Source organism: Camelus dromedarius, chromosome 24, assembly GCF_036321535.1.
Source record: "Camelus dromedarius isolate mCamDro1 chromosome 24, mCamDro1.pat, whole genome shotgun sequence".
NCBI lineage: Eukaryota > Metazoa > Chordata > Mammalia > Artiodactyla > Camelidae > Camelus > Camelus dromedarius.
In genome coordinates, this window is record NC_087459.1 from 30,648,692 (window position 1) to 30,675,191 (window position 26,500).

Sequence of the window (26,500 nt, forward strand, 5' to 3'; positions counted from 1 at the left end):
TAAAGCAGTTTTATTCTTTCCTTAAAGACCTTAGATACAAATTTCTTTTTTTTTTTTTAATTTGGAGGGAGTATTGCTGATAAGGATAAATTTTTTTTTTTCTGACTAGCAACAGAAACAATGTCACAAAACAAGGTTTAAAAAAAGTGAAAATGATCTCTAATTTCATTACCTACATAACACCACATTTTGGTGTATTTTTTTGTCAAACTATCTCATCACCTCCCCCTGCCTTAGATTATGTCCTAAGAATCATTTTTAATCCTGCCCCCGCCTCCTGCCCCCTCAACTCTTCACTACACCATGGCTATCTTTCTCTGCTGGTAAACAGAAATCCATGTCGTCATTTTTAATGACTGCAATTTATTCCACAGAACAGGATACCATCGCTGCTTAAACTCTGTATCTGGCAGCCTTACCTTCTAAACTTTGGGACCAGAGGCATCAAAACACTGCCAGTCACACAACGGGACTAAGAAACATGACAGAAAGCAGATCACTTAACTAGCAGGGACAGCTCTGCTGGGGCTCCTGACTGTGGCATTGTATGCGCTTGATTCAGCCATTTGCTTTCTTAGGTGACCTCCAGGGAACAGGGACAGGAGTCCAGCATGGCGTCAAACGCCCTGGGCTACAAGGCTCTGAATTTACAAACATCCTCTCAACGCCCTGGACAGCCTTGTGGGGCGGCCCCAGCTCCCGCAGATCCGCTTACAGGGCTCCCCAAGTTACCTTGGGCTTATTGCAGTGAGCGATCACTCGCAAGATTCTCTTCTTCAAATCTTCCAAGTTGGTCACACTTAACCTGTTTAGCAAAAGAGGAGAGTGTGGCTCGGGCCTCAGTCTTGCGTACCAGCCCAAGCCCAGCGAGGCACTCGGCAGACTCACCTGGGGATCACGTCCTTGCCCAGGACGAGAGACACGATGAAGCTCTTAGAGTATTCATAAAGGGATTTGCTGAAATTTCAAAAAAAAAAAAATTTAGTGACGGTTTATGATCGTATTGCCTGTGGAAGGCTTCCAGGGGAAATCAAGGCACTTTGCCAGATCAGGGAGAGGTCAGTTTTCAAAGAATTCAACCCTGTTCTCTATTCTCTAAAGAAGAGAAATAGAAGAAACTCTAGTTAGAGCAACTCACTGGCCAGATTCTAATGAAGCCATGACATCTATCAAGAGATGACACTCTGCTAAAATTTCAAACCAGGCAGAGACAGCAGACCGACACACGCATGTGTGATCTCTGACCCAGCAAGACGCCTGGCAGGACAGAAAAGCCAGATGCAGGAGGCCACCTCTGCCGCTCCTGCTGCTTGTGATGGCAGAGGCTGGGAGCAGCCTAAGTGACCACCCACACAGAGCCGTGTCCAGCCTGCGGACTAGGCACGTCCACCAAATACTGAGTCCTTCGTGGCCGAGAGAGAGGGAGGGTTACCCGCCGCCGTGGGGTGACCTCAGGACAAACACGAGACACAGGATGGCGGGTAGGGTGCCACCTCCTAAGGAGAGCGGAGGACTGCAGACACACACATGTCCATGTATAGATACACGTGAAGATAATGAGGAGATAAGCCCAAAACGTAGCCAGCCTGCCCCGGGGGAGAGAAAGGACACTGTCCCTGAGGGAACAAGGATGGACGTGGATTTCTCTGTGTACCCTGCTTTGTGGAACTTTCTTTAGAACCATGCCTGTTTTGTAGAATTATAAAACAAAATTAAACAAAAACAACAAAAGCAATCCCTAAAATCAAAAGCCAAATGAAATAAATGAAGGTATTTACAGATGCGGTGCCGTGTCTCAGATGTGCTTCAAAGTAACCCAGCCCTGGCGGCCTCGGGGGAGGGTGGGGCGTGTGACGGGAGACCAGCCACGTCGGTGCTGACGCTGGTTGCATGGGCTCCTTACACTATTCTCCCTGCTTGCTTGACTTCTTAATTTTTGTATGAAAATTCCATAATAAAACAACAATCTTAACAGATTGTTATAAGGAGCTGAAGATAGAATTTGTGAACAAAAAACAGATCTGGAGAAAATATTTGGAAGTGGCTCAGGAAACATGTGCACAAGACGTGAATGAGGCACCAGAGCCGGGCACCAGGGTGGGAGGTGTGGTGCGCCCGACCAGAGTCAGAAGAGACCAGAGCAGAGGAAGACGTAAGAGGCCAGCGACAGGGACTTCAGAGCAGCGCAGCCCAGCCCATTTCAAGCAAGACGCATTGAAAAGGAGACCGTACACACTCCGAAACAGTAAAGCAAACCCCCAGCCAGGAGCCCTGGATGCCTCTTGCTGAGCAAAAGCCACCTGACACAAAAGACTGCACGCCGTATGACTGCACTGACATGATGTTCTAGAAGAGTCTGTGGCGACAGAAAGCAAACCAGTGTTGCCCGGGGGAGGGAGGAAGGGACGGAACGCAAAGGCGCGTGGGGGCGTTTCCACTGCCAGTCCTGTCAGCACCAAAAGGCAAAGACAGAAGGAAAGTAAACCCGTCATTCCCACAGGAAATCACCCCATATGTTTAAAAATCCAAAAGCATTTGCAGATGAATTTTTATGATTAATAGGAAAATTTAACAAGGTTGTTGGAAAGAAAATCGAAATTTTGTAGTTCTGTGGGATTTCTGTATGTCAGCAACAAAGAAATAGCAACATGTGCCCCCAGATAAATCTTAACAAAAGACGTACAAGACTTGATGGAGAAGATAAAACTTTGCTGAAAGACATTAAAGAGAACCTAAATATCTGGAGAGTGCTATTGTTTAGAGACTGGGAAGCTCAATAATGCAAAGATGTCAGATCCCTCCTAATTGAACTTGACCATAAGGGCAGTTGAAATCCCAATCCCGAGCTTTTTGTTGGTTTGTTGATGGGACTTGCAAAACTGACTCTAAAACTTACATGGAGGTGCAGGGGGCCAAGAATAGCCAGGAGGCTCTTGAAAAAGTAAAAGGCACAGGATCCGCCTCACCAGATGTCAGCACTTGGTAGAGAACTGGGTGATTAACGCAGTGGCGTCAGAGCAGAGCCAGACGAAGCCAGGGGAGGACTGGGCGGGGACACTTAGTGGCAGGAGGGGGGCTGCGCTTCCGCAGAGCGGGGGAGGGCTGCCCACTAAGTGGCCTCAGCGCGTGCATGCGCTGTGCGATGGGAAAGTGAAATGAGTCCTACCCCTCACACTAGACACAAGGAGACAAATTAAACATCAATCAGAGAGACCTAAATAAAGCTGAAAGGACAGACTAAAAAGCTTTTAGAAGATAGGAGACTAGCTCCACACCCTTAGGACACAGAAAAGATTTCTTAAATGAGAAACAAAGACCCAAAAATCACAAATCAGAAGAATGACAAATTAGTCAATGTTAAAATTAAGAACTGACAAGCTGAAGACTGGACTCAAAGTAAAAAGACACATTAAGGAGTGAGAGAGCACAGGTACAACACGTACTTGCAACCAACAAAGAACGGATGTACCGAATATACACACGAATCAATGAGAAAAAAACAGATGACCCAGCAGAAACACGAGCAAAAGGAACTTCACGAGAGTGGAAACAGTAACATACAAAGAGACTCAACATCATTAGCCATCAAGGAAATGCAAAATTAAACAATGAAACGTTGCTATACACCCATCAGACTGGTAAAAATGTTTAAATCGGACACTGTTAAGTGTCCGTGAGAATGGGAGATGTGAACATGCGAGCACTGTGGTGAGGAGGCGGGCGGCCACGTGGTAAACAGACCCCGGCAAAGCATGCGGAGGCTGAGGTGGGCAGGCACCGGGGTCCAGGACTTCCTGGCTGGAGCTGCACTGCAGCAGGTCCCCCACCGCACTGTTCCCAACAGCCCTATACTGGAAGCAACTCCTTGTCTATCTCCAGTAAGACAGATCGGTAATTTGTGATAGATACATGATGAAATAGAATGAGAATTTATACAACAACAATTTACAGGCTCCAAACATAATGTGGGACAAAAAAGAAGTCACAGAAAAAAAAAAGTACAATTCCATTTCTATAAGTTTCCAAATCATGCAAATCCACACCATATTATGTGGAGGTGTATACAGGCGGTAAAACTTTATAAAGAAACTTCACAAAGATCAGGACAGCGATTACCCGTGAACAGGAAAGGAGAGGATGCAGTGGAAATCTCGAAGGCACTAGCAGTGTTTTATTTCTTCACTTGGGTGGGTATGGAGGCCTGTGTCTATCTTTAAATCCGCTTTACTGATTTTACACACAGTAAAAATCACCCATTTTAAGTGTACAATTTGCTGAGTCTTGACAAAGGTATGTGATTGTTTAATAATCACCACAATCAAGATATGTAGAGCATTTCTATCACCCCTAGAGCTCCCTGTGTCCCTTCGCAACAGAAACCATCGACCAAATGAAAAGGCAACTTGCTGAATGGGAGAAGTATCTGCAAATCATGTTAATGGACGAGAAGGTAATACCAAAAATATATACAGAATTCATACAACTCAACAGCAAAAAGACAATCCGCTTAAAAAATGGGCAGAGAATCTAAACATAACATTTTTCCAAAGAAGACATACAGATGGCCAACAGGCACGTGAAAAGCTGCTCAGTGTCACTAATGGTCAGGGAAATGCAAATCACATGCAAACCACCAGATGGCACCTCACACCTGTCAGAATGGCTATTATCTAAAAAACCACAAAATAAGTGCTGGCCAGGATCTGGAGAAAAGGGAACATTCATGCACTGCTGGCAGAGATGTCAACTGGCACAACCACTATGTGGAGATTAAAACAATATGGAGATCCCTTGAAAAGTTAAAAAATAGAGCTGGCATGTGACCCAGCATCTAACACCACTTCTGGTATTTACCCACGGAAGACGAAAACACTAACTTAGGTATCTGCACCATCACTTGTAACAGCTAAGACATGAGGACTGCCTAAGTGTTCGTTGATGGATGAGTGGATGAGGACGATGCAATGGAATATTATTCAGCCATGAAAACAATGAAACCTTGCTGTTTGTGGCAACATGGATGGACCTTGAAGGCATTATGCTAAGTGAAGTACATCAGAGAAAGACAAATACCATATGGTATCACTTACATGTGAAAACTAAACAAACAAACAAACCAAGCTCACAGCTACAGAGGACAGACTGGTGGCTGCCAGAGGTGGGGGTGCGAAGTGACTGAAATGGGTGAAAAGAGTCAAAAGGTACGAACTTCCAGTCATAAATGTCACGGGGATGTAAGGTACTGCTGCATGGTGACCACAGTCAGTAACACTGAACTGCATATTTGAAAGCTGTTAAAGTAAATCTTAAAAGTTCTTATCACAAGGAAAAAAAATTCTGTAACTGTTCATGGGGACAGATGTTGACTAGACATACTGTGATCATTTACAGCACATACAAATATTGAATCATGTTGTACACCTGAAACTAATATGTATGTCGATTATACCTGAATTTTAAAAAATGGACCTTAGCATTGTATCATTTAGGAAATCAAAGCTATGGTCAGACTGACCTAGGAAAGGCTGTTCTGTCTTTCTTCAACCAAATAGTGCTTCAAAGCAAACTTCTGAGAATGAGAAGTTACAACTAAATTGCAGATAAAAGATCAGTCTTGACCATGACTTGTAAGTTTATAAGTAGCATTTTGTTACAGGAAAGAAAACAAGGGAAAAAAAGGGGGAGGGCGGAGGTAGATAAACTCTGTGGTGGGAGCACAGGCTTGGCATGTACAAGGTCCTGGGTTCAGCCCCCAGTGCCTGCGTTAAGGGAAAGAACAAAAACAGAAACAAACCAAACCAAAACCAAACCCCAAGAAGTACCTCAGCAGCCCCCTGGGCGGGGAAAAGGCGTAACACCTGACTTGCGGGTATGAGTTTCTGAGCATGATGGCCAGCAGGGCCGCAGCGCCCGCCCCCAGGCTGTGCCCCACGATGACCAGCCGGTATTCCTAGGGGACAAAAAGCAGAACAGCAGAGGTTAACAAAAGCGAACAGCTAACAGCAGAGAAAACAAAAGAAGAATTAAAATCTCACAGGAGCAATGCTGAATGCCTGGCTCAAAATCCCGTGGTTGACGAGTCGTCCGTACACGTATCTGGCGGCTTGAGAGATGCCCTGCAAGTGCAGACAGAGGGGCGCTGGTGACCATCGGGCAGGGCGGGTGGCAGGGTCTCCTGTTCACTGCTGTACTCCCGGCACCTGGTGCAGAGCTGGGCGTGAAGCAGGTGCTCGAGAAATGCTTCCATGAATGAAAGGTGACAGCAGGGACATCTTTCTCTGTCGGTGGCTGTTTCCACGGCTTTTCCTGTAGCTACACAGTATTTTGCTGTAAGGACATCCCACAACTTACTTCAACCAAGTCTCTATGGTCAGTCAGATTTACCTTATAAATGACTGTCCCCACCGCCCCTTAACGGAGGCACGGCATGTGCTCTGCCGCTGGGCAGCAATACTAAATAACTGATTTTTAAAATGATGTTAAAACGTAAAGTTCTGAATCCGTGACGGTGACTAGGCAGTCAGTGTTCCTGCAAAAGGCAGAACTAAGACCATCAGAAGTAAGCTCCAGGGAGGGCAAGCTTGGGTTTAACTTCAAGAAATAAAAACTTCCTAACAAATAGAGCTGTCCCAGGAAACAAACTTCTTGAAAATTAAGCAGTTCCAATAGAGGAGAGATACCCTGTCAGTCAAAACAATCTTCAGAGCGCTTCCTAAACGACAGGCCAGGACGGGACGGGACGAGCCTGGCCACTGTCCCCGGCAGCCTCACCCCCAGCAAGATGAAGCAGGAGAAATTCCGCGGAAGATGGGAGGCTGTTCTGACCCTCTCCAGATCTCGCGCAGACTCACGACCCGACAATGCTACACTGCTGTGAGCAGAACGTGGACCTGGCCTCACACACGGGAAACCAAGAGGTCTGAAGGGTCACGTTCCGTGCAGTCTGACGGCACTTCCGGACAAACCACCAGATCTCCCTGCGCCCCCCCTCCACGTTCACACGTGATGCACTCAGCCTTCTCCAGCCCTAGTTCGGCACCACCGTGCCTGGCTCTGGGCAGCCAGAGGCACAGGGCACGGGCACTCGAGCACCGCTCCACCGGCTGGGGGTCTCCCTGGCACGTGCGCTACAGAGCAAACGCCTAGACCGTTTTCACTGCACAGCTTAGAGCCCCGATGCTCGGACTGGGGCTGAGAGCGGAGAACCGTTCCCGCCTCGGCCCGGGCCGCTGCCTTCCTGCCTGAGGGTGAGCTGTCACTGGAGGAGGCCTCAGCTGACAGCCAGCCGGGAGGTATGGCGGCGTGTGAAGGCGCAAAGCCTTGCAGGAACAGAGCAGAACCACACCAGGCCCACCGGACGCTGAGGGGACTTTGTGGCTGGCTAGCTGGCTATAAGCTTAACACTTTTTGTTTTCTCACACACACCCAGTAATAGTTAAAGCTGAGTTCTTCTGTGAACTGAGGCAGAAAAAGACAGCTAAGGGTTAAAGGGAAACCCCCGTTCCTAGGACGGGCAGGCTCCTACCCAGCAGCAGAACAAAAGCCCAGAGCCTCCACCCTGGCTCCTGACTGGAGGGTGTCCGCGCAATAGAAGTCCGGGCAGGACGCCGGGGTCACTGGCAGTTGCACTCTGCCTGTAACACGTATTTTTACAGAGGTAATACGTGTTTCGGTTAAAGTATACACGAGGTGTATAAACCAGCACAAGCCTGCTGCCCTCCACCCCCAACATCCTTCGCCCAGAAGCAGCCACTGAAACCTCCAGGAGGGACTCATTCCAGACCTGCCCTCAGAGGTTAAAACCCTCGGCTCCGCAGCCGGGCTAGTCGTCAGGGAGAAGCAGATCCACCCACCAGGATGGCTGCATTCAGCACACGCAAGGTGAGTGCTGAGGAGGGTGTGGGGAAAGGGGAACCCGCGTACTCTGCTGGGGGAAATGTAAAATGGTGCAACTGCTGAAACAGTTTGGTGGTTCCTCAAAAAGTTAAGCAGAAAAATAACATAAGACCTGGCACTCCCACTCTGGATATATTCCCAAAAGAACTGAGAGCAGGGACTCAGTTATCTGTACACCCACGTTCACAGCAGTATTACTCACAACAGCCAAAACATGGACATAACGCAAATGTCCATCAATAGGCAAATGGAAAAACCAAAGGTGGTGTGTATACAACAGAACAGTATTCGGCCATAAACAGGAAGGAAGTTCTGACACACGCTACATGCAACATGGATGAAACTTGAGGCCATTATGCTAATGAAATAAGCCAGTTACGAAAGAACAAATGTTGTATAATTCTGTGTATATGAGGTACCTAGCAGAAGCAGACTGAGACAGTAAAATGGTGGTTGCCGGGGGCTGGGAGCAGAGGGTGGTTACTGCCTAATGGGGACAGAGTTGACGTCTGGGATGGTGAACAAGTTTTGGGTAGAGACAGTGGTGATGGGCGCACAGCATTCCCAGTGTGTTAGACGCCACGAATGGTTCACTTAGAAATGGTTAAAATGATAAATACTACGTTACGTATGTTTAAACTGTTTAAAAAGAACAAGTGCTCGCTGCTTCAGGAGGACCTTGTGCACACAACCCCAGCCCAGTAACAGTGAAAGCAGAACCTGGGCCTGTGACATCCGCAGAGATAACTTGCAGACTGACAGGCGGCGAGGGCGCAGGTCTGCACCACGCTGCACTGAAGGCTCTGCCCACCATGAAAAAGGAGGACAAGGAAGAAAAGCGTTTACCCGGGGTTCAAATGCCGACTCTGACACTTATTCCAGTAACCGTGTGGCTGCTGGCAAGTCACTGATCATGCTGAACCTGCTTCTTTCTCTTAAAAAAACAAAAATAACGTCACAGTCACAGGGCTTTCTTAAGAATTTGTGCTCCAAGAATAAAAAGCATTTACTCCGGGCGCACATGGCAGACAGGAGCCGTGTGTCACACGCACCGCGTTAACCAGAGAGGCCCAGAGCTGAACACACTCTGACCCCTGAGTTTCTCCTTAACGGAACACTCCAGACCACACACCCCATGGCGCCTACCTTGTGTGCTGAACAGTCCTGCACCTCACACTCTAAGACGAGGGTCTCGCTCTCTGCTGACAGGTCCGTAAGGATGTCCTATAAAAAGTGCGTCGGAAGAGTCAGTGGGGCTGAGCTGAGTGCTGTAGAAGGCTGAGGGACAGCGGGGACAGGACAGTCTCCCGGGTCAGACGGTTGAGAACGGAACCCCGAGGGCCTGAACTTGGGAGACTCGGGAGAGAAACTCAGACGGCTAGGAGGCTCCTGTGGGACCCACGACATGATCAGCTCTGGGCTGGTCGTGAACACTGGGGGAGGGGACATGGGACCTGTCTAAGACACCCTCCGCCCTCCCTCCCTGCACACATCATCTGAGCAGCCACGAGGCACAAAGCCCTGCACTGGGGTTTTGAACAAAGCGTGGTTCCTGTCCTCAAGGGCCTGGTCGACGGCTGGCTGAAACCTGAGGGAGGGTAAGAGAAGCACCACATGGAGCGAAGGAGGGGCGAGCACTGCGGGGCAGGGAGGCCTCCCGGAGGAGGAGGCCCTGGAGCCAGAGCCTGAAGGAAAAGCTGGCTTTCAGGAAGCGGAGGGGAGAGGCAGGCATCCTCACCCAGGGAGCAGCAGGCCCACTGGCGGTCCCTGAGGAGGGGGAGGTCTGACCCACGTTCCAGACAGCGCACGCCGCGCACAGACTGGGAATGTGAGAGAGCAGAAAGCGGCCGGGGCAGAGAACTCTCACTGGCCCAGGAAGGAGAGGCCCGGGGCCAGGACTGGGGCCGCGGTGCTTGGAACAGAGGGAAGTCAGCCAGAGGTGGGGTGGCAAGAGCAGACCTGGGAGGAGGGGCGTCTGTTTTTCTGGTGCCTCAGGGCCAGGCCGACCCGGACGCTCCTGAAAGGGGGGTTGGAGGGGCGTCCACACGGTGGGGAGAGCCAAGAGGGCCAGGGGCTCAAGCTGTGGGGTCGTGTTCTTTTTTCTGGAGCAGCAGAGGTGAGAGCCAGGAAATGAGAGGGAGGAACGGCCAGGAAGAGACCAAGATGCACAACACAGGAGAGAAGGTCGCTGGGCGTGTCCGTGGGGCTGAGCAGGAGGTGGCCGGGAGGGGACCGCTGGGGTGGGGACGGCTGGGTGGTGGCTCCCATGGCATCTGGAGAGGAGGGGCCCCAGGGGACGGGGACGGGGACAGGCGGTGAAAGCCGACGGGGGTGCTGGCCAGCAGGCGTGCAGGGTGGCTGAGACCCAGCACGGGGACTTGGGGAGGGGCTCACAGCAGTGGGACTTCTGACCGCACTACTTGACCTATCACCCTTTCTGGCTTTGGGTGCCGAACATTCAAGGGGAGTGTTAGCCAGGTTGGAGGCCTGGCCAGGCAGGCACAGAGGGAGGCGAGCGGGCACCCCCCTGGGAGCCGGGGAGCCCTGTCTGCTGGCGTCTGCGTTGCCAACACTGCCCAGAAGGAAATGACTCATCTGCTTTTTCATGGGGACTATTTCACAATCCTAGATTCGCTTCCCTATATTCCACCCCCGGTGTTTCCCTCTATGTCGAGCTGCTGCTGACAAAGGTGGGCCCCTGCCAGGAAAGCAGGGTCTCCTCACCTCTGAGCTGCGGCCCCCGCCCCCGAGCCCCTCGAGCCCCTGGGCTGTGTGTTGGGCCCTGTACCTGGAGAGACATGGTTCCTCTCACGGCGACCACCACTGACTCCTTCCTGTGGTCCAGAGCCACCAGGAAGGGAAGCTCGTACACCTGGGGGAGAGAGGAGGGAGCACCCCTGATGCAGAGCTGGGCGGGCCCTGGACCCCAGTGCAAGCAGGGGCGCCCGGTCACTGCTGCACCCCCCCACCAAGCGTGAGACTATGTGACTCTGAATGAAATGTTCCATAAGACACATGTTCACATGTATGAGAAAGCAGCTTTCCATCCCTGTGAATCACGCCTACTACACTACTGCACATGGATACAGCCTAACTTAACCGCCCTCGTTTTCATCTTTGTCCTTGCATCACCGGGGAGCCCACGGGTGAACCCAGCCCTGTGGTGACCAGGGCCTCCCTCTGGACAGGGACCGACAGGTGCTGTTTGCTGAAGGCCCTGTTCAGGTCGCTGCCGCCCTGTCACCCAGGGGTGGGGAGCCCTGGTCTGTCTCGGTGCGGGCCCTGCGTCGGCGGGAATGGTGCTGTTTGGAGCGAGGAGTTAAGACAAGACGGCCGACTTCATCTCCCTGCTTCCCACGGGACAGGAGCTTGCACGTGACGAGTCGAGGTCACGTGGGGCTCCCTGAAACAGCTCACAGGGCAGGGGCAGGCCTTCGGTGGAAATCAGCCTCTCTAAAACGCACCAGCTCTCTCTCTGCCGTTTCTACTCACTGAAAGGGCCACTTGGAGGCTCAGGGACTCCTGCACGTCACTGTGCACTGGATTCACCATGGGCATTAACACCCCAGACGCCCTGATCTCGGTGGGATGGCGGGTGACCTTTAACCTCCCCGCGCGGTGCTAAGACACAGGAGTTTGGGAGGCAGTGGGCTGAAGAGCAGACACCTGTGGCTCCCGGCAGTGTGGACACGGGGATCGCAGGGCTCCTGAGCGGGGCCCTGCCGCTGCAGACTCTGACTTAACTGACATGGGGCGTGGCCGGGCCTTTGGGTTTTAAGGCTCCCCAGGAGGTGCTATCAGGTGCGGGTCTGAGGGCCGCTGTGCTAGCGGGGTGGGCGGCTTCACTTCTGGTGCCTGCGAGGATCACGTGGGGATGGCGAGGCAGCCCAGGACGGGGCCCTGATGCCGGACAGATGGGCTCCTGCAGGTTCACCGACCTGCCCGGCAATTCTGACACCCCCAAGTGTGAGACCAACTGCTCTGCACTGAAGGATGCAGCTGAGACCCAGAGACGAGGGTTAGTTAACCCCAGACACCTGTGAGGGGTGAATGCCAAGTGCCACCCACTGTCCTTCAACGAAAGAAAATGGGCTCATGAGAAACACAGTACAGTGTCTCTGATGAAGGCTTTCCACCTTATGTTGAACCTGGGTGGGCCTCAAGGGGGTCTGTGAACCCCTGAAACAGTACACTAAATCTGGGGGTGAGTGTATCTCTATGTATGTGTCTATGCACCTTTTTCTGGGGGAATAATTTACAAGTTCCACTGGAATCTCAAAGGACTCCAGGACGCAAAAGACGCTGGGAAGCACAGTTATACCCCACCTTGTCGTGAAAGCTGACATGAATGAAGTCCCGGTACTGGAGCCCTGTGGTGTGCAGGATGGAGCCAAAGTGACAGTTGAACTGATCACCTCCAACCAAGTCATATTCAGGTGCCCTGTTTCTGCAACTAAAAAGGGGGCAAAGGCGTTACTGTGCCAACCGGAGCCACAGACCGAAGAAGACCCACCCCACTGTCCCATTTCCTGGCAACGCGAGGACTCCCGGTGACAATTTTCAGGACTCAGTCTGGCTAACATGTAATGGCTTTTAAAAGATAAACATACTTCTGTGTATACTTCTCAGGAGGTTCGACTTCTGGAGTCATGTTAATGCTTTCCACGTGCAAACAATAAACCAACAAAGATGGGAGACACTCTAAAACCACCAGCAGTAGGACAGACCGGCAACACGGGCCCCCTGATACGAGGCACTGAGAAGGACGCGGCCCTCCTCATGGGGCACTCCTGCCAAAAGTAGGCAATTTGAACCCAACCAGGAAGGAACCACCAGACAAATGCAAACTGAAGGCTGTCCTGCAGGATAGCTAGACTATCCTTTTCAAAATGTCAATATCAAGAAAGACAGAAAAATGACTAAGGAACTGTTCCAGACTGGAGGAGACCCAGGACACGTGACAACTAAATGCCAACACACGCTCCTGGACTGGAAGAAAAGGTGCTACCCAGGATATTATGGGGACACATGGAAAGACTGGACTAGCTAGTGATTAATGATAAATGTCCTAAATTTTGTAGCTGCACTGTAAGCTATGTACAAGAAAGTCCTTGTTCTTATGAAACACAAGCTGATGTTACTGGAGGTAAAGGGGCATGATGACTGTAACCGAATCTCCAATGGTCCAGGGGGAAAGATGTATATATAGATGACATGGCACATGTGACAAAAACGAGTCACACTGGTGACTCCGGATAAAGGATATACAGGGGTTCTGAGTACCGCTCATGCAGTTTTGAATAATTCAAAATAGGAAGTTTTTTTTTAAAAAAGGAAAACGTGATTATTTTTAGAAAATAAAGTATGGACACCAGAGCAAGCACCATCTGGAGGGAATAGGGAGGCCCAGACGGCGCCCACCTACCAGTCACCACCGACCCTGCACAGCCCCGTGAACGGGTTTCTGTAAACGTAGAGAGGCCAGCCGTAGGCAGCGGCAGCAAACTGCATGTAGTGATGGCAGTTTTCTAATTCTGCGTCCAGATCAGCTTCCTGCAAGGGAAGGAAAAAGCTCTCTGTTTAGGAGACCCGCCACGGGGAAGATCAACCCATTGTGACCTTAAACCTGAACTCAAACTCCTGATTCTTTCCTTTCTTTCTTCACTGAATAGACCTCTCAGAGGACCTCCATTATGAAAACTGGTCCTTAAATACAGACAGACCCCTCATTCTAGAAACATGCAGAAGTTAGCAGCAAAAAACCCTCATGACTCTTCCAGCTCCCGGTGAAATCAGCCGGTGACTTCCTGCCGGACGCACATGAGGACCAGCCGTCTTCCACGCCACAAACAGGCCACCGAGAACGCGGTGCTTAACGGGGTGTGGAGACAGACTACAGTCTGTGTGCGATTCTCTCTCAAAAGCACAAACATCTGTGGTGGGAAAGCTATCACCCAGCCAAGTCAAACTGTTCCCCCGGCTCAGAGAAGAGAGCAGCACACTCTGAGAAAACCAGGTCGCACCCCAGGGGGAATTTTCGATATGCAGACTCAACAGCCAATTTCCCAAAAGAGAATGCTTTGGAAAAAAAAAAGCAATGGCTGGTGTACTGGCCAGGAGCGGGCTCCCTCCACCTGACTCCAAGTGGTAAGGAGATGCCTCGCCCAACAGGTGACAAACCACAACTAACAAAGCCCAGATCAGACCCCAACCAACTGCTCTGCCACTGTTGCTGTTGCCATTTCTGTTTTGTTTTAATTTACAAATAGGTGTAAATGTCAAAACCGTGCCCCCAGCAGAACCATGGGCTTACCTGGGAGGGCCCTGGGGGATGGCTGATCACCTGGTCAGGCCCCTGGTTGTTCCTGATATTGTCCTGTTGCTGATGGAGGAGGGCGAGGCCTGCAGCAATGTCGCTGGGCACCAGGTCTGTGTCCTGGAGGGGAACCATGGCCGTTTAGCACACAGCTCACAGGGAAGGCCCACAGGCCCCAAGCCCAGCTCTACAGAGGTCATGCACGCGCGCACACACACACAGTTACATGTAAAGAGGTGTTTTTAAAAATATTTCCCTTTCAGGACTCATACACGTGAGCTTCGTGTTTCTTCCTATCCTGCCCTCAGACAAATCTGCTCGAGAATAGAACAACTTATTGGTCTCCATTCTCACATTTCACTTCACGTGACTCAGCTATTTTTAATCAGTTTCACCCCTTCTGTAAGCGGGGGAGCAAGTGGGTGCACTCGCCATCTCGGTGGTCAGGTCTGGTCTAGCCCAGGTTTACGCTCGCACTGCCCCAGACACCGAGGGGCTTTGCTGTAACGAGTCCACGGCAGAGGCTTCTTAGACTGGACTTCCACTCTCTGGCAGAGCAAGCCTCACAAAAGGACCTCAAATGAGGAAAGCGACAGAGTGGGTCTCCAGAGCCTGACTTGACCCTTGTCCTTCAGAAGGGACGTGGAGCAGGCAGGAATCCTCAACACTCCTGGCACATCTGGTCCACAAGAAAGGACCTGGCCGCTAGAGCCATCGGTTCTGCCCACAACGCAGGTTAAGACACCCCTAAGAATAGCCAGATTCTCTTCCTCCTCCTTCTAAAATCTTAAGACTAGGCTGAAGCACTCCTTTAACATAGTTTAGGGGGACCTGCTTCTCTAACCGCTACATGGAGGTGCTGCTGCCGCCTGGTGCTGGCTGCAGAGCCAGCCCTGGGCGGGGCAGGCCTGGACACCCCAGAGAGGCGAGAAAAAGACCAGCAGGCATGCAGGGTGTTAAGAGAACTCTCTCAAGCTTGGTCACAATACTGAACATAACAGCTGTTTATCAGAGAACACTGTAAGAAAGACCACATTAGATGTGAAAGAAAAACAAATGTTTCCAAATCACTGAAGAAAATGCTCTAGAAAGATGGTAGCTTTCTGCGTTGCAATAACCCTAAAAAGTGAAGAACTTATCATTTCTACCATGCCACGAAACAGTGAGAAATCAGGGTGTGGTTACTACTGTGGATGTGTGACACTGCCTGGACCTGGCACTGCCGAGTACCAGCTGGATGCGGGACGTATAAAAGAACAGCTGGCAAACCGGTCCCTGAATGTACAGGCTCCACCAGGCAGCTCCTTAAACACCAGTGTGAAACCCTGACAGTGTGACATGCAGACGTCAGCACAAGGACGCACTAGCCAGAGCCCCACGCTCATGCTCCCTGAGGGACACAGGCACTCCACGCACCCCAGGGAGCACCCCCGGCCCCGCCACACAGACACACGTACACACATACACACAAACGTACACACGTACACACACACACACACAGATCACGAGTTCTCAAGAGCTGTTTTATGTGAACGGGGGCGTTGGTTCCAAAGGCAGAGCAGAGGGCTCATCTTAACACAGGCAGCATTTACTCAAACAGGGGAGAGAGACCAAGGCGGACCCCGTCGGCTTACTGAAAAGTAGGCTGAGAAAAGCTCTGCCGTACTCGAAAAAGCGGCCCGAGTGTGGTCGTCGTTCCCCACGCAGCAGCACAGGACCTTGACTCTGGTCTCCCACACGCCCGTGGCTGCCGTCTTGAGGCCACTCAGTAGCTGGCTGGACTCGTGACTGTCCAGGTGGCCAGGACCAGCTGAGGGATACAGAGGCGTCTTGCCCCCCAGGGGGTCGAAGACGATGATGATGGTGACCACTGTGGAGGCGATGATGACCCAGCTGCGAGACAGGGGAAGGCGAGGCCGGTGACCGTGGGCCCCACAGCCCGAGCCAGAGGCCCCTCCTCTGGGTCAGTCCTGCATCTGTACAGCTGGGGCTCTGCTAACCGAGGAAGATGGGGACCCCCAGAACCCAGCTAACCCGAGCAACTTGTTTCTTCTAGAAAGTTCCTTAGAATCCCACAGCTAACCCGGGCCCTACAAAGATCAGAGCCCTGGCAGGAGAGACCACAAAAGAAAGACTAGGCGGCAGTAGAGCCGGCCGGGCACCAGGCCCCGCCCACGACCTGGGCCTGCCGCCAGCGCCCCAGGCTCCTCGAGGGGAAGCCACGAGAAGCCGAGAGAAGCCTGCCACGCCACGGGACAGGGACACTCTGGCAGGTCTTTCACTCACATGTCTCAACACTGCTAGACCGCCCGCGACGCGCATGGCGCCGGGGGTGGGAGCGCGCGCCCTGGAAGAGGGACCCGGGAGGGGCGCCGCGGCCCCTGCCGTGAGACTCAGGAAGGGCACCGGCGGCAGGAAGCTCTGTTTCCCTATTTCTGGCACAAGGGGATGTGACTGACAAAGGCAAAAACCTTATTCTAGCGGATTATTCTCTGTAGCAATTCCAGACACTGTATTTCTTCTCATCCTACTTTTAATTTTGCCCTTGTTTTGGTCCTCAGGTTTTTTCCCTTATTCTCGTAAGAGAAGGGAGAGGGAGGGTCCATCTCAGTGGTAGAGCGCGTGCTTAGCATGCACAAGGTCCTGGGTTCAAGCCCCAGCACCTCCATTGAAAAAAAAGAGAGAGAGAGACACAGCAGGGAGCAAATGCAGAAAAATGAGAACCGGTGAGAAAGAAAACAGCATCAATAGACACAACAGAAGACGGGCTTCTCCTCACAGATACACAAGCCCCTCTCCATTTTTATGATTTACTCCAAAAGACCCAATTTCTAACTACTTTAGGAAGCTTGCACGGCACTGGGCCACCTGCAGTTACTCAGGAAGTATTAGTTCACCTCCACATCGAGTGCATGTTGACAAGAAACTGAAGGAGACGGAAGCCCTCACCTGACCACGACGGTGGCGATGATGCCATTCACAACTGCCTGGTCGCACTGCACACCATCTGCGATCCAGGCGGCCCCCAGAGATGCCCACACCAGCTCCGGCAGGAAGAGCGCCAGGCGGACGTAAAGCAGCTTCGACATAGACTTCCGTGGTCCAGGATTACAAATGGTTCCTGCAGCGCAGAGAGTATTCAAACTGGTCAGCGGCCTCCACGGCGGGGGGGGTGGTCCTCCTTTCGACAGAAATGCAGCTGTCACAGCACATCTGCACCGTGTGACACCTGCCATCTGACTTCTACTTGTAATTGGGAATCAACTCCTACGTTTGACAGGAAACATGACAAAAAGCCTCAGATTCATTTCTTTGACAAGGGTTTTAAAAACACTCCTGGGTTCTAACTAGAGTAACTGTAAACTCATTGTCCACATTGGGACCCTCTTGAAAGCAAAAGGAAGTGCTATTAATAATTATGCTGGGACAATCAACATACAGCAGAGAGTCCCAGGCATCAGACACACAGTCACCCAGTTCTCACAGCCGGACAAACAGGCTCCGCCATGCATTCCAGACCCCACCCGGAGCGCCCGCTCCTCTTCAGTGCTCACAAAGATGGCGACACAGTCACCATCCCGTTTTACAAACAAGGAAACTGAGGCTCAGAGAGCTCAGTAACTAATTTCTAAAACATCACCCAGGTCTGCAGGACTCAGGCCCCCATGGGCCTCACTTTTGGGAAATGAACAACTCTGACGTGGGAGACCACTTGAAGAAGCCTGCCATTTCGACGTGATGTTTAAAACTGTGTTTGTAAAACAAATCCAAGCATCCATAGAGGCCTGCCTGCTTTCCTTCTTGATGTAAAGCATCAACTCTCTCCCTTTGGGAAAAAGTTGATAAACACCAATTTAAGCAACATAAAAATGCCACACGATTAAAACAAAAACAATGAAAAAAATCTGAGAGCTAAAAAAATAACTTAGTAAGGAAACAGCTTTCAAATTCCAAAAATCACCTGCCGTTAGAATGAATTATTTAAAGTCACATTTTAAAACATGAGACGTTTTCCAGCCTCATTCTTGGCACAAAGACAAAACGCTCTAAGGTTACTGAAACGGCACTCTTCCTCCTTCTGTGGGACAAGGAGTCCAGGCGTGCCAAAAATCTGTAAAAGCCCCGTATCTTCAGCTTGGTATTGCCTAAGGACAGCCAGGCGCGGAGGGAAGCAGGGAGCAGCTACTCACAGCCCGCTGCCCCTGCCCGAGGCCAGGGCCCCGCTGCCCGAGGCCTGGACTCCACCGCAGTGCGATGGGAGAGAAACCTTATCGGTAAACACACAATAGGAGACGAACTTTCTCTCATGGGTGAACTAGTGCCTCTCCATGATTATGATTTACTCAAAAACATCCCATTTCTAACTATCTTTGAGTGAATTTTAGACAAGAAACTGAAAAAGACCCCTGCTGGGACACTGCGGGAATGAAGCGACTATGGAAATAAGGAAGTGGGAAGGGAGTTCTCTGTTAAGGTTCCAAAAAGAAGTGAGGCACTGAAAAAGTCTCCTTTACACAGTTATGCCTGCCTAGAAAAACGTTTTTATTTTATTTAGAAATGTATTCTCTCCTTGAGGTGAAGACCTGGCTGCGGGGGCACATGGGCGGCGAAGTCGATGCTCCGTGATTACCCAGCCCGGGCGCACCCCGACCAGGGGTCCTCCGCGCGCGGCCCTGGGAAGGGGCCCCCCAGGCCCGTGTCAGGCAGAGCCGTTTACGCGAGCGCGTCAAGGGAAGGCCTACGTCACAGGGCCTGGGGACTCGACACCTCAAGCCACTGCAGCAGTCTTCCCCGGTGAGCTGAGCTCCAGACCCAAACTCAGAGGAGATGCAAGACGTCCCAGAATCCAAGCCAAACACGGCAAAGGGCAGACCTTGGACACCGAAGGTGTTCTGTCAAAACGCGCTAGTCTTGAGGGTGGATCCTCCCTAATTAAACCTCCCACACGGTACAAACAGCAGGATTTCCTCAGGGAGGTTCTCAAGTCAAAACTAGAAACCACCACAGCAACATCAAGGTTCCACAGTGATGACCAAGAAAGAGAGGCGAGCACACAAGCATCAGGTCTGGATAAAGACGTCTGAGTTCTCTTTGCTCCAGGCGCACCCTTGCAAAACTTGTGCTTCTTTCAGAGAGAGGTATCAGCCCAGCGCTCGATAAACAGGGTCTCAAATGACAGACTGATCACGGGGGTGACTTACAAAAGGGGCAATGGAAGTTACCCCTGTACCAGTAATAAAGTTTATCAATGCGTTAAGAGCTATTAAAAGACATACCTAAAGTTTACAATTTGTTTAAAAGAAAAAACAACTCTGATTTTGTGCAGGTAATGAATGTAAGGGGTAAAAAGGTCAAATAGTTCAAGCAGGTATAAAGGTATATAGTTCAGCCTTCCTCCTGCTGCTGAACTCGTCTTTCAGACGCCTTCCCTCATAGTAAACTAGTCACTCATGTAGCCCCCAGAGAGTCTGGACGTAAACAGAACAGGTACGTATATCCCTTGAGAAAAAGGGAGGGAACTACATACAATGTTGTGAACCTCAGTATACTGGACATCACTCCATATCCATCCACAAAGCACTTCTCATTCTTTTTAACAGGTGCACAGCAGACCATCAGATGAATGAGTGACACTTAAACAGAGCTGGGGCCCTCTGACAGGCACCGAGTTTGTTCCCATCTTTTGCACCTAAAACAACACTGCCATGAACTTCAAGTATTCTGCGTACGTGCAAATATTAAGGGAAACAAATGATTGCTACACACACACACAACCAGTTGGGCCTCCAAGAGATTCAACCAATTTACATCCCCACCAACAGAATGAGCTGCCTGTTTCTGCACAGCAGAAGGGAAGTTCTGGGGAAGGCCCTCATGGCTCCTCTAGGAAAAGATCCAGAAGCAGCAGTCCCACAACTGGACAGCCTCACCACCCCGAGGTATAACCTAGGGGAATTACCCCATTGTAACTGAGGCCGAACATTTCTTCTTTTTTTTCCTTTTTTTTTTTTTTTTTTTTTGTTGTTGGCGGGGAAGAGTAGGGAGGGAGGTAATTAGGTTTATCTATCTATTTATTTTAGAGGAAGTACTGGGGATCGAACCCAGAACCTCATGTAAGCTAAGCATGCACTCCACAGCTTGAGCTATACCCTCCCCCCGAACATTTCTTCATATATGTAAAAATCTTTTACATTTATTTTACTGTTCACGATCTCTGCTCATTTTTCTACTGACTATTGGTTTGTTTCTTACTTACTGTAGAAGCCCTTCTATTTTAAGGAGACTGGCTGGCTCTGAGTCTCTTCTGATACAATATTTTTTCCCATGTCTTTTTTTTAAAACTTTCTTTACTGTATACTTCACTGAAATTTATGTAATATTTAAAATAAGGCATATGATGTTAATCATTTATAACAAGCTGGCAATTAAATTAACATTTTTTTTCATAAAATACTGTTTTCGGTTTAGCCGTGATGTCTTTAGCTACAAGTATCAGAAAATCTAACTCAAACCAGTTTAAAAACAAGAAGGACCTGTACTGACTCAAGGGACTGGAAATGCAGGGCCATGAGGGGCACCAGGGCCCCTCTGCTTCTCACAGCCCTGCCCTCCATGTTCAGCTCCTTCCGGGCTGAGCCTCAGCAGGAACTCAGTCAGCGGTTCACGCCCAGCATCATCCAGAGGGAAGACAAGATGCTACTTCTGGGTCTTCCCTAGAGGAGCCAGGAAGGACTTCCTGAATTTCAATGGTCCAAATCAGGCCACATGTCCACTCCTGAACCAACCAGCGTCACACGAGGAACACTCCTGAGCTGGGCAGAGGCCCGGCTTCTCTACCACACTCGCTTGTATGTGCAGAGTGAGGACACATGTAGCTCCCCAACTGTGGGAACAAAGGAACGAGCCTTGGGCCGGAATGGTAAACAAGTTCTAAAAAGCGGCAGACTCAGAGGTGAGAAGGCTGGTTAGCCAATGACGGGTAAGATCCCCAGAGGGGGGCAACCTAAGACAGGCACAGCCTCCTGTGTCCAAGAAGAATGCTGTTAAGCAGCTGTTTCTCACACATTCCGCCCTGATAAGCTATAAGGCTTGCTGGTGCCAACACGAACATGATTTACCAAAACATAAAGGGTCTTCTGACCTTGAGCCAGACACTGCCTGTTAACCATTTCCCTTATCATTCTTCCTTGCTACATAAGACTATGTAACTTAATAAAGCTTTAGAGTAGCCATCAGCTCTCTCCGCATACGGTGTGTATGTGTCAAAATATTGCGACACCAACAGACACGTGCTGAATAAAACTGGTTCTGCCTGGAGGAGGCTGCTGGATGAACAACCCACCTGGAACACCCCGCACAACTGGGAGATGTTTGCCAGGGTGTGACGTGCGATGTGTGATGTCTCAGGCACTGGGCTGATGCCTGGGAGGAGGAGCCTGCTTGATTATGGCCATCCACACACCACTGGGGTTGACTGTGCCCTACTGACCCGCCACAGCAGTGTGACTGTCCCCTATTCACCCAGCACACGGGTGTGAATATGCCCTGATACCACCAAAAGTATCTGAAGAAAAACACTGAAGGGGAAAAAAAAAGCTTATATACTTAACTGCTTCAAATGCGAACCCACTATTATAGTTGCAAACCTGGCGTAATAAACAGAATGTGACGTGCACAGAAAGGGCAAATAAATCAGACGACGCTGTACCTGAAATGACAGCAACCTAAACATTTCATCTTTCAGGAATTCTGATTTCACTAAAAACTTCAGTGCTAAAGCCACGTGGTACATATTTCAGCCCCTTCCTCCCCTTCAGCATCAGGACCAATGACAGTCCAGACCTGGGGACCCGCACAGACCGCAGAACTGGGACCCTCTCTGACACAGACCCCAGGCATTCATGTTTTCGGAGGTAAACTGAAATACACAGCTCTATTTTCTACACGTTACTTTGCCACTAACATTTCTGTCTGTATTTCTCCCCACAAACTGCCATCTTTTAAGTTTCAGTCTATCGGTCTGGACTGTCAAGATCTTGACTCTGTCACCCAGTGTAGTGCTCCTCCCTCCCAGCTTCCTCGTCATCATCACCTACATGCTGGAAGCAGGCCTCCTCCATCCCGACTCAAGCAGTGATAAAGTGCTGAAACAGGTTGGATGGCAGCCGCCATGCAGCCCCACCTTTGACTGGATGAGTTTTTATTTACTAATGCATTTCTTTGTGAGTCACCAGAGTGCTCAGTTCATCCCACAAACCACACTAATGGACAGGGAAGGTCTCCAACATTTTCAGATATTCTCAGCTAAGTGACTGTCTGCAGAAAATGGTAGCATATAGAAAAAAATCATCATTAAGAAGAAATGTGAAAACGAATATATGTATATATATGCATGACTGGGATATTATGCTGTACACCAGAAACTGACATACTGTAAATGACAGTACTTCAATTAAAAAAATAATAAAAAAAGAAATGTAACCCTTACAACTCATTCATAAAAGGACAAATAACCCAATTTAAAATTCGGCAAAGGATCTGAATAGACATTTCTCTAAAAGTGACACACAAAAGGCCACTGAGCACATGAAAAGATGCTCAGTATCATTAAGTCATCATGGAAATGCAAATCAAAACCAGAAGAAGACACTTTCACATCCACTGGAATGGCTATGATCAAAAAGTCAGATAATAAGCGTCAGTGAGGACGTGGAGACACTGGAACCCTTACAAACTCCTGGTGGGACAGAAGAATGGTGCAGCTCCTTGGAAAACAGGTGAAGTCAAACCTCAAGTCACCATATGATCTAGCAGTTCCACTGTGAACTGGAGTGGAAAACGTGGGGCTATACAAAACCACGTATGTGAATGCTCACAGCAGCAGTACCTGTAACTGCCAAAAAGTGGAAACAACCCAGACGCCCACCAACTGACAGACAGATAAGCAGAATGTGGTCTATCCACTCAGCGCAGTATTATTCAGCCATAAAAAGGAATGAAGTACTGATATGGACTATAACATGGGTGAACCTTGAAAACGTTATCCCACGTTTAAGAAGCCAGACCAAAAGGCCACCTCGTGGATGATTCCACCTGGCTGATGTCCAAGAGGCAAATCTAAAGACAGAAAGAAGAGCAGTGGACGCCGAGGGCTGAGGGAGGCGGAGAAAAATGAGAAGTAACTTGCTAACGAGGACAAGATTTCTGTCTGGGGTGGTGAAATGTTTCTAAAATCCATTGCGGGGAGGGTGGCGCAACTGTACAGAAAATCACTGAACTGTATGCTTTAAATGGGGAAACTGTATGCTGTGTGGATTATAGCTCAATAAAGCTGTTAACGAAGAACAGGCGTCAGACAGGAAGGACCACTTTCATGTCTACCTTTCATGCTGACACACACGATGGCTGAGACGGTGCAAATAATCACTGCCAGGAGAACCATGAGGACGATCAGGTAACTGCTGAGCAGGACTCCGCCAGCACAGTCCAGCTTCCCTCTGTGCAGGAGGTACAGGCTCAGAATGCCGATCCACCTGCCGAGAAACAGCGATGGTCAGGGATGGAAGCCAAGGAGCTGCTCTGTCAAACATGATGGAAAAAAATAAGCGGAGCTAATTTTTTTCGGGGGGGTATGGGAGGAGGTAATTAGGTTTATTTATTTATTTTTTAAGTGGAGGTACTGGGGATTGAACCCAGGACCTCGTGCATGCTAAGCACGCCCTCTACCACTGAACTATACCCTCCCCAGTTATTCTAAGTGAAGTAAGCCAGAAAGAGAAAGAAAAATCCCATATGATATCACTTATGTGTGGAATCTAAAAAAAAAGAAGACAAACAAACTTATTTATAAAACAGAAACAGACTCACAGACATAGAAAACAAACTTATGGTTACCAGAGGGAGGAAGAGGTTGGGAAGGGATACATTGGGAGTCTGCGATTTGCAGATATGAACCACTATATATACAATAGATAAACAAAAAGTTTCTTCTGTATAGCACAGGGAACTATATTCAATATCTTGTAGCAACCTATTATGAAAAAAGAATATGAAAATGAATATATGTGTATCTATGACTGAAACATTATGCTGTACACCAGAAATTGATACCACACTGTAAACTGATTAGACTTCAGTAAATAAATAAAATAAAATAAAAGGAGTTAATACTTTCCAAAACAAGGTGAGGCTCACTTTAGAATTTCATCTTCATCAACAAAAGATTTAGTCCATCAACTAAAGAGTATGGGTTTTTTTTTTAACTTTTAATGAGCTTTATACTTTATACACTTACATCACTGCTCTTAGTCTATGCCTGCTGTCACACATTTAAAGTCATAAGCAAGCAAATATAATGTGAACTGCCCGAAAACAGCCCCACCAAGACTTGAGATACAGAACTGGTAAACCAACAGAGTAGATGCTTGTTTAGCTGTCAACCAGAGAAGTTTCACTTCTGTGGCTCAAGAAGAAGTTGATAAACACACATGGTACTCTGCTGTGTGTTGTACAAAAACAAGGGGATGGGAAGCCAGTTACACAAAGATGTTCCGCAGTGAACACAGATAAATGTGAAAGGACAAGTACTGTGGAGTTATAAATATATTCTGTAATTCAGTGCAAAACAATGAAAGGCAGCACCAAACAATGCAACATGAGAGTGACTCGTCACTAGAGTTATTTCAGAGGCGCGCAGAGCAAATGCGGCAAGAATGTGGTACTAAGGATTCAAGGCCATAAGGGGAATTGGACTAGATAACTTTTTACATTTTTGTCACTTTTGTGATATTATGACCCTGTGTCTAGAAATAATAGCAGGAAATGACCTCAGAAAGACTTGGCTCTGACAACTGTGAAACTACCGAGAAGCAGCTCATTTGTTGATAGTTCCTTCCCCTCAAGAATCCTTAAAAAAAAATGGTATTATTCCCTGCTCGGCCCCTCTGGGGACAGAGTTCAGGCTCTCAATTCCACTTCCCACGGTTGCCACACTGTGAAAGACAAAAGCGTAAATGCCAGCCCTGGTGCTCAGCAGGGAATTTGGCCACAATCAGTTAAAGAATCACACAGAAGGGCTATTATCGGCAGTCTATCATTTGGCAGGTACAAGATGCTGTGCGTTTCCAGGCAGACCGCTGACGTGATGCAGGTGGCCGCTCCAGGCTCCAGGAAGGAGATCTTGACGCCACGGCTTGTGGGCAGCAGTGAAGTCCTGGTGGCTCCTGGTCCAGGTCCCGGCGCCAAACGCTGGGGGCCTTGTGCCCCTCAGCTCAGACGTCCGGGTAGTGGGCCCACCTGTGTGACCCCGGGCACGGCCCCCCAACTCTGGGCCTCAGTGTGCCGACTGTAAAGTGGGGAGAGGAACCGCACCGACCTCCTCGGGCGATGGAGATGGAGGGCGAGCTCGGCGGACGCATGGCAGGCTCCAGGCCCCGCACTGGCTGGCGACGCAGTCACTGCCCTCGGTGCGCTCCCTCCTCGGCCGCGCTCCCTCCTCGGCCGCGCTCCCTCCTCGGCCCCGCTCCCTCCTCGGCCGCGCTTCCTCCTCGGCCCCGCTCCTTCCTCGGCCGCGCTCCCTCCTCGGCCGCGCTCCCTCCTCGGCCCCGCTCCTTCCTCGGCCGCGCTCCCTCCTCGGCCCCGCTCCCTCCTCGGCCCCGCTCCCTCCTCGGCCGCGCTCCCTCCTCGGCCGCGCTCCCTCCTCGGCCGCGCTCCCTCCTCGGCCCCGCTCCCTCCTCGGCCGCGCTCCCTCCTCGGCCCCGCTCCCTCCTCGGTGCGCTCCCTCCTCGGCCCAGCTCCCACCTCCGCCACGGCCGCCCGCCCGCAGAGCCCGCGCCTCACCACAGCACTCGCAGGAACAGCTCGAAGATACCCGGGAAGACCAAGTCGTCGCTGGCGATGGCCCAGCGCCGGCCGAACAGCACCATCCCCGGCATGACGAAGTCCCCGCCGCCAGGCCTGGAACCAGCCGGCCGGACTGGCCCTTGTGGCCCCTGGGAGCTCCAAGCCCTCGGGTCTCCGCCGCCAGACAGAGACTCTGCGCAGGCGCACGCGCACTGATCACCACGCGGCCGCTGCGCCTGCGCAGACGCGCTGAACCGAAAGATGCTGGAGGACTTCTCAGGGTCTTCGCACGTGTGGTATCTATTCTACTATTTTCATTTTATATATAAGGACTCTTCTTGACGGAGGGGTTAGCCAGGCCAGAAATCCCCGGTAGTTCATGGCGGATCTGGGGCCACCCAGGTCTCTGGGACTGCAAGCCTGTGACGAAGTTGTCCCCGCCGCCCC

General features: G+C 50.3%; 1 protein-coding gene across 2 annotated transcripts in view; it reads right to left on the reverse strand.

Moving 5' to 3' along the window:
• The window catches only part of DAGLB (diacylglycerol lipase beta), a 29,988-nt gene extending 3,733 nt beyond the window's left edge, over positions 1-26,255 (reverse strand). The window contains exons 1-13 of one of the 2 annotated variants that reach the window (XM_031433294.2): positions 26,051-26,254; positions 23,594-23,745; positions 17,162-17,333; positions 15,847-16,105; positions 14,210-14,332; positions 13,322-13,449; positions 12,223-12,349; positions 10,685-10,768; positions 9,043-9,120; positions 6,036-6,116; positions 5,823-5,950; positions 889-957; positions 733-805 (exon numbers count right to left, since the gene is read on the reverse strand). In XM_031433294.2, the coding sequence (XP_031289154.2) occupies positions 733-805; positions 889-957; positions 5,823-5,950; positions 6,036-6,116; positions 9,043-9,120; positions 10,685-10,768; positions 12,223-12,349; positions 13,322-13,449; positions 14,210-14,332; positions 15,847-16,105; positions 17,162-17,333; positions 23,594-23,745; positions 26,051-26,145 (1,569 nt within the window). In that variant the 5' untranslated portion in view covers positions 26,146-26,254. Of the gene's footprint in view, positions 1-732; positions 806-888; positions 958-5,822; positions 5,951-6,035; positions 6,117-9,042; positions 9,121-10,684; positions 10,769-12,222; positions 12,350-13,321; positions 13,450-14,209; positions 14,333-15,846; positions 16,106-17,161; positions 17,334-23,593; positions 23,746-26,050 lie in introns of both variants that reach the window. The other variant, XM_031433295.2, reaches the window with a different exon arrangement.
• Between the last annotated feature and the right edge of the window lie 245 nt (positions 26,256-26,500).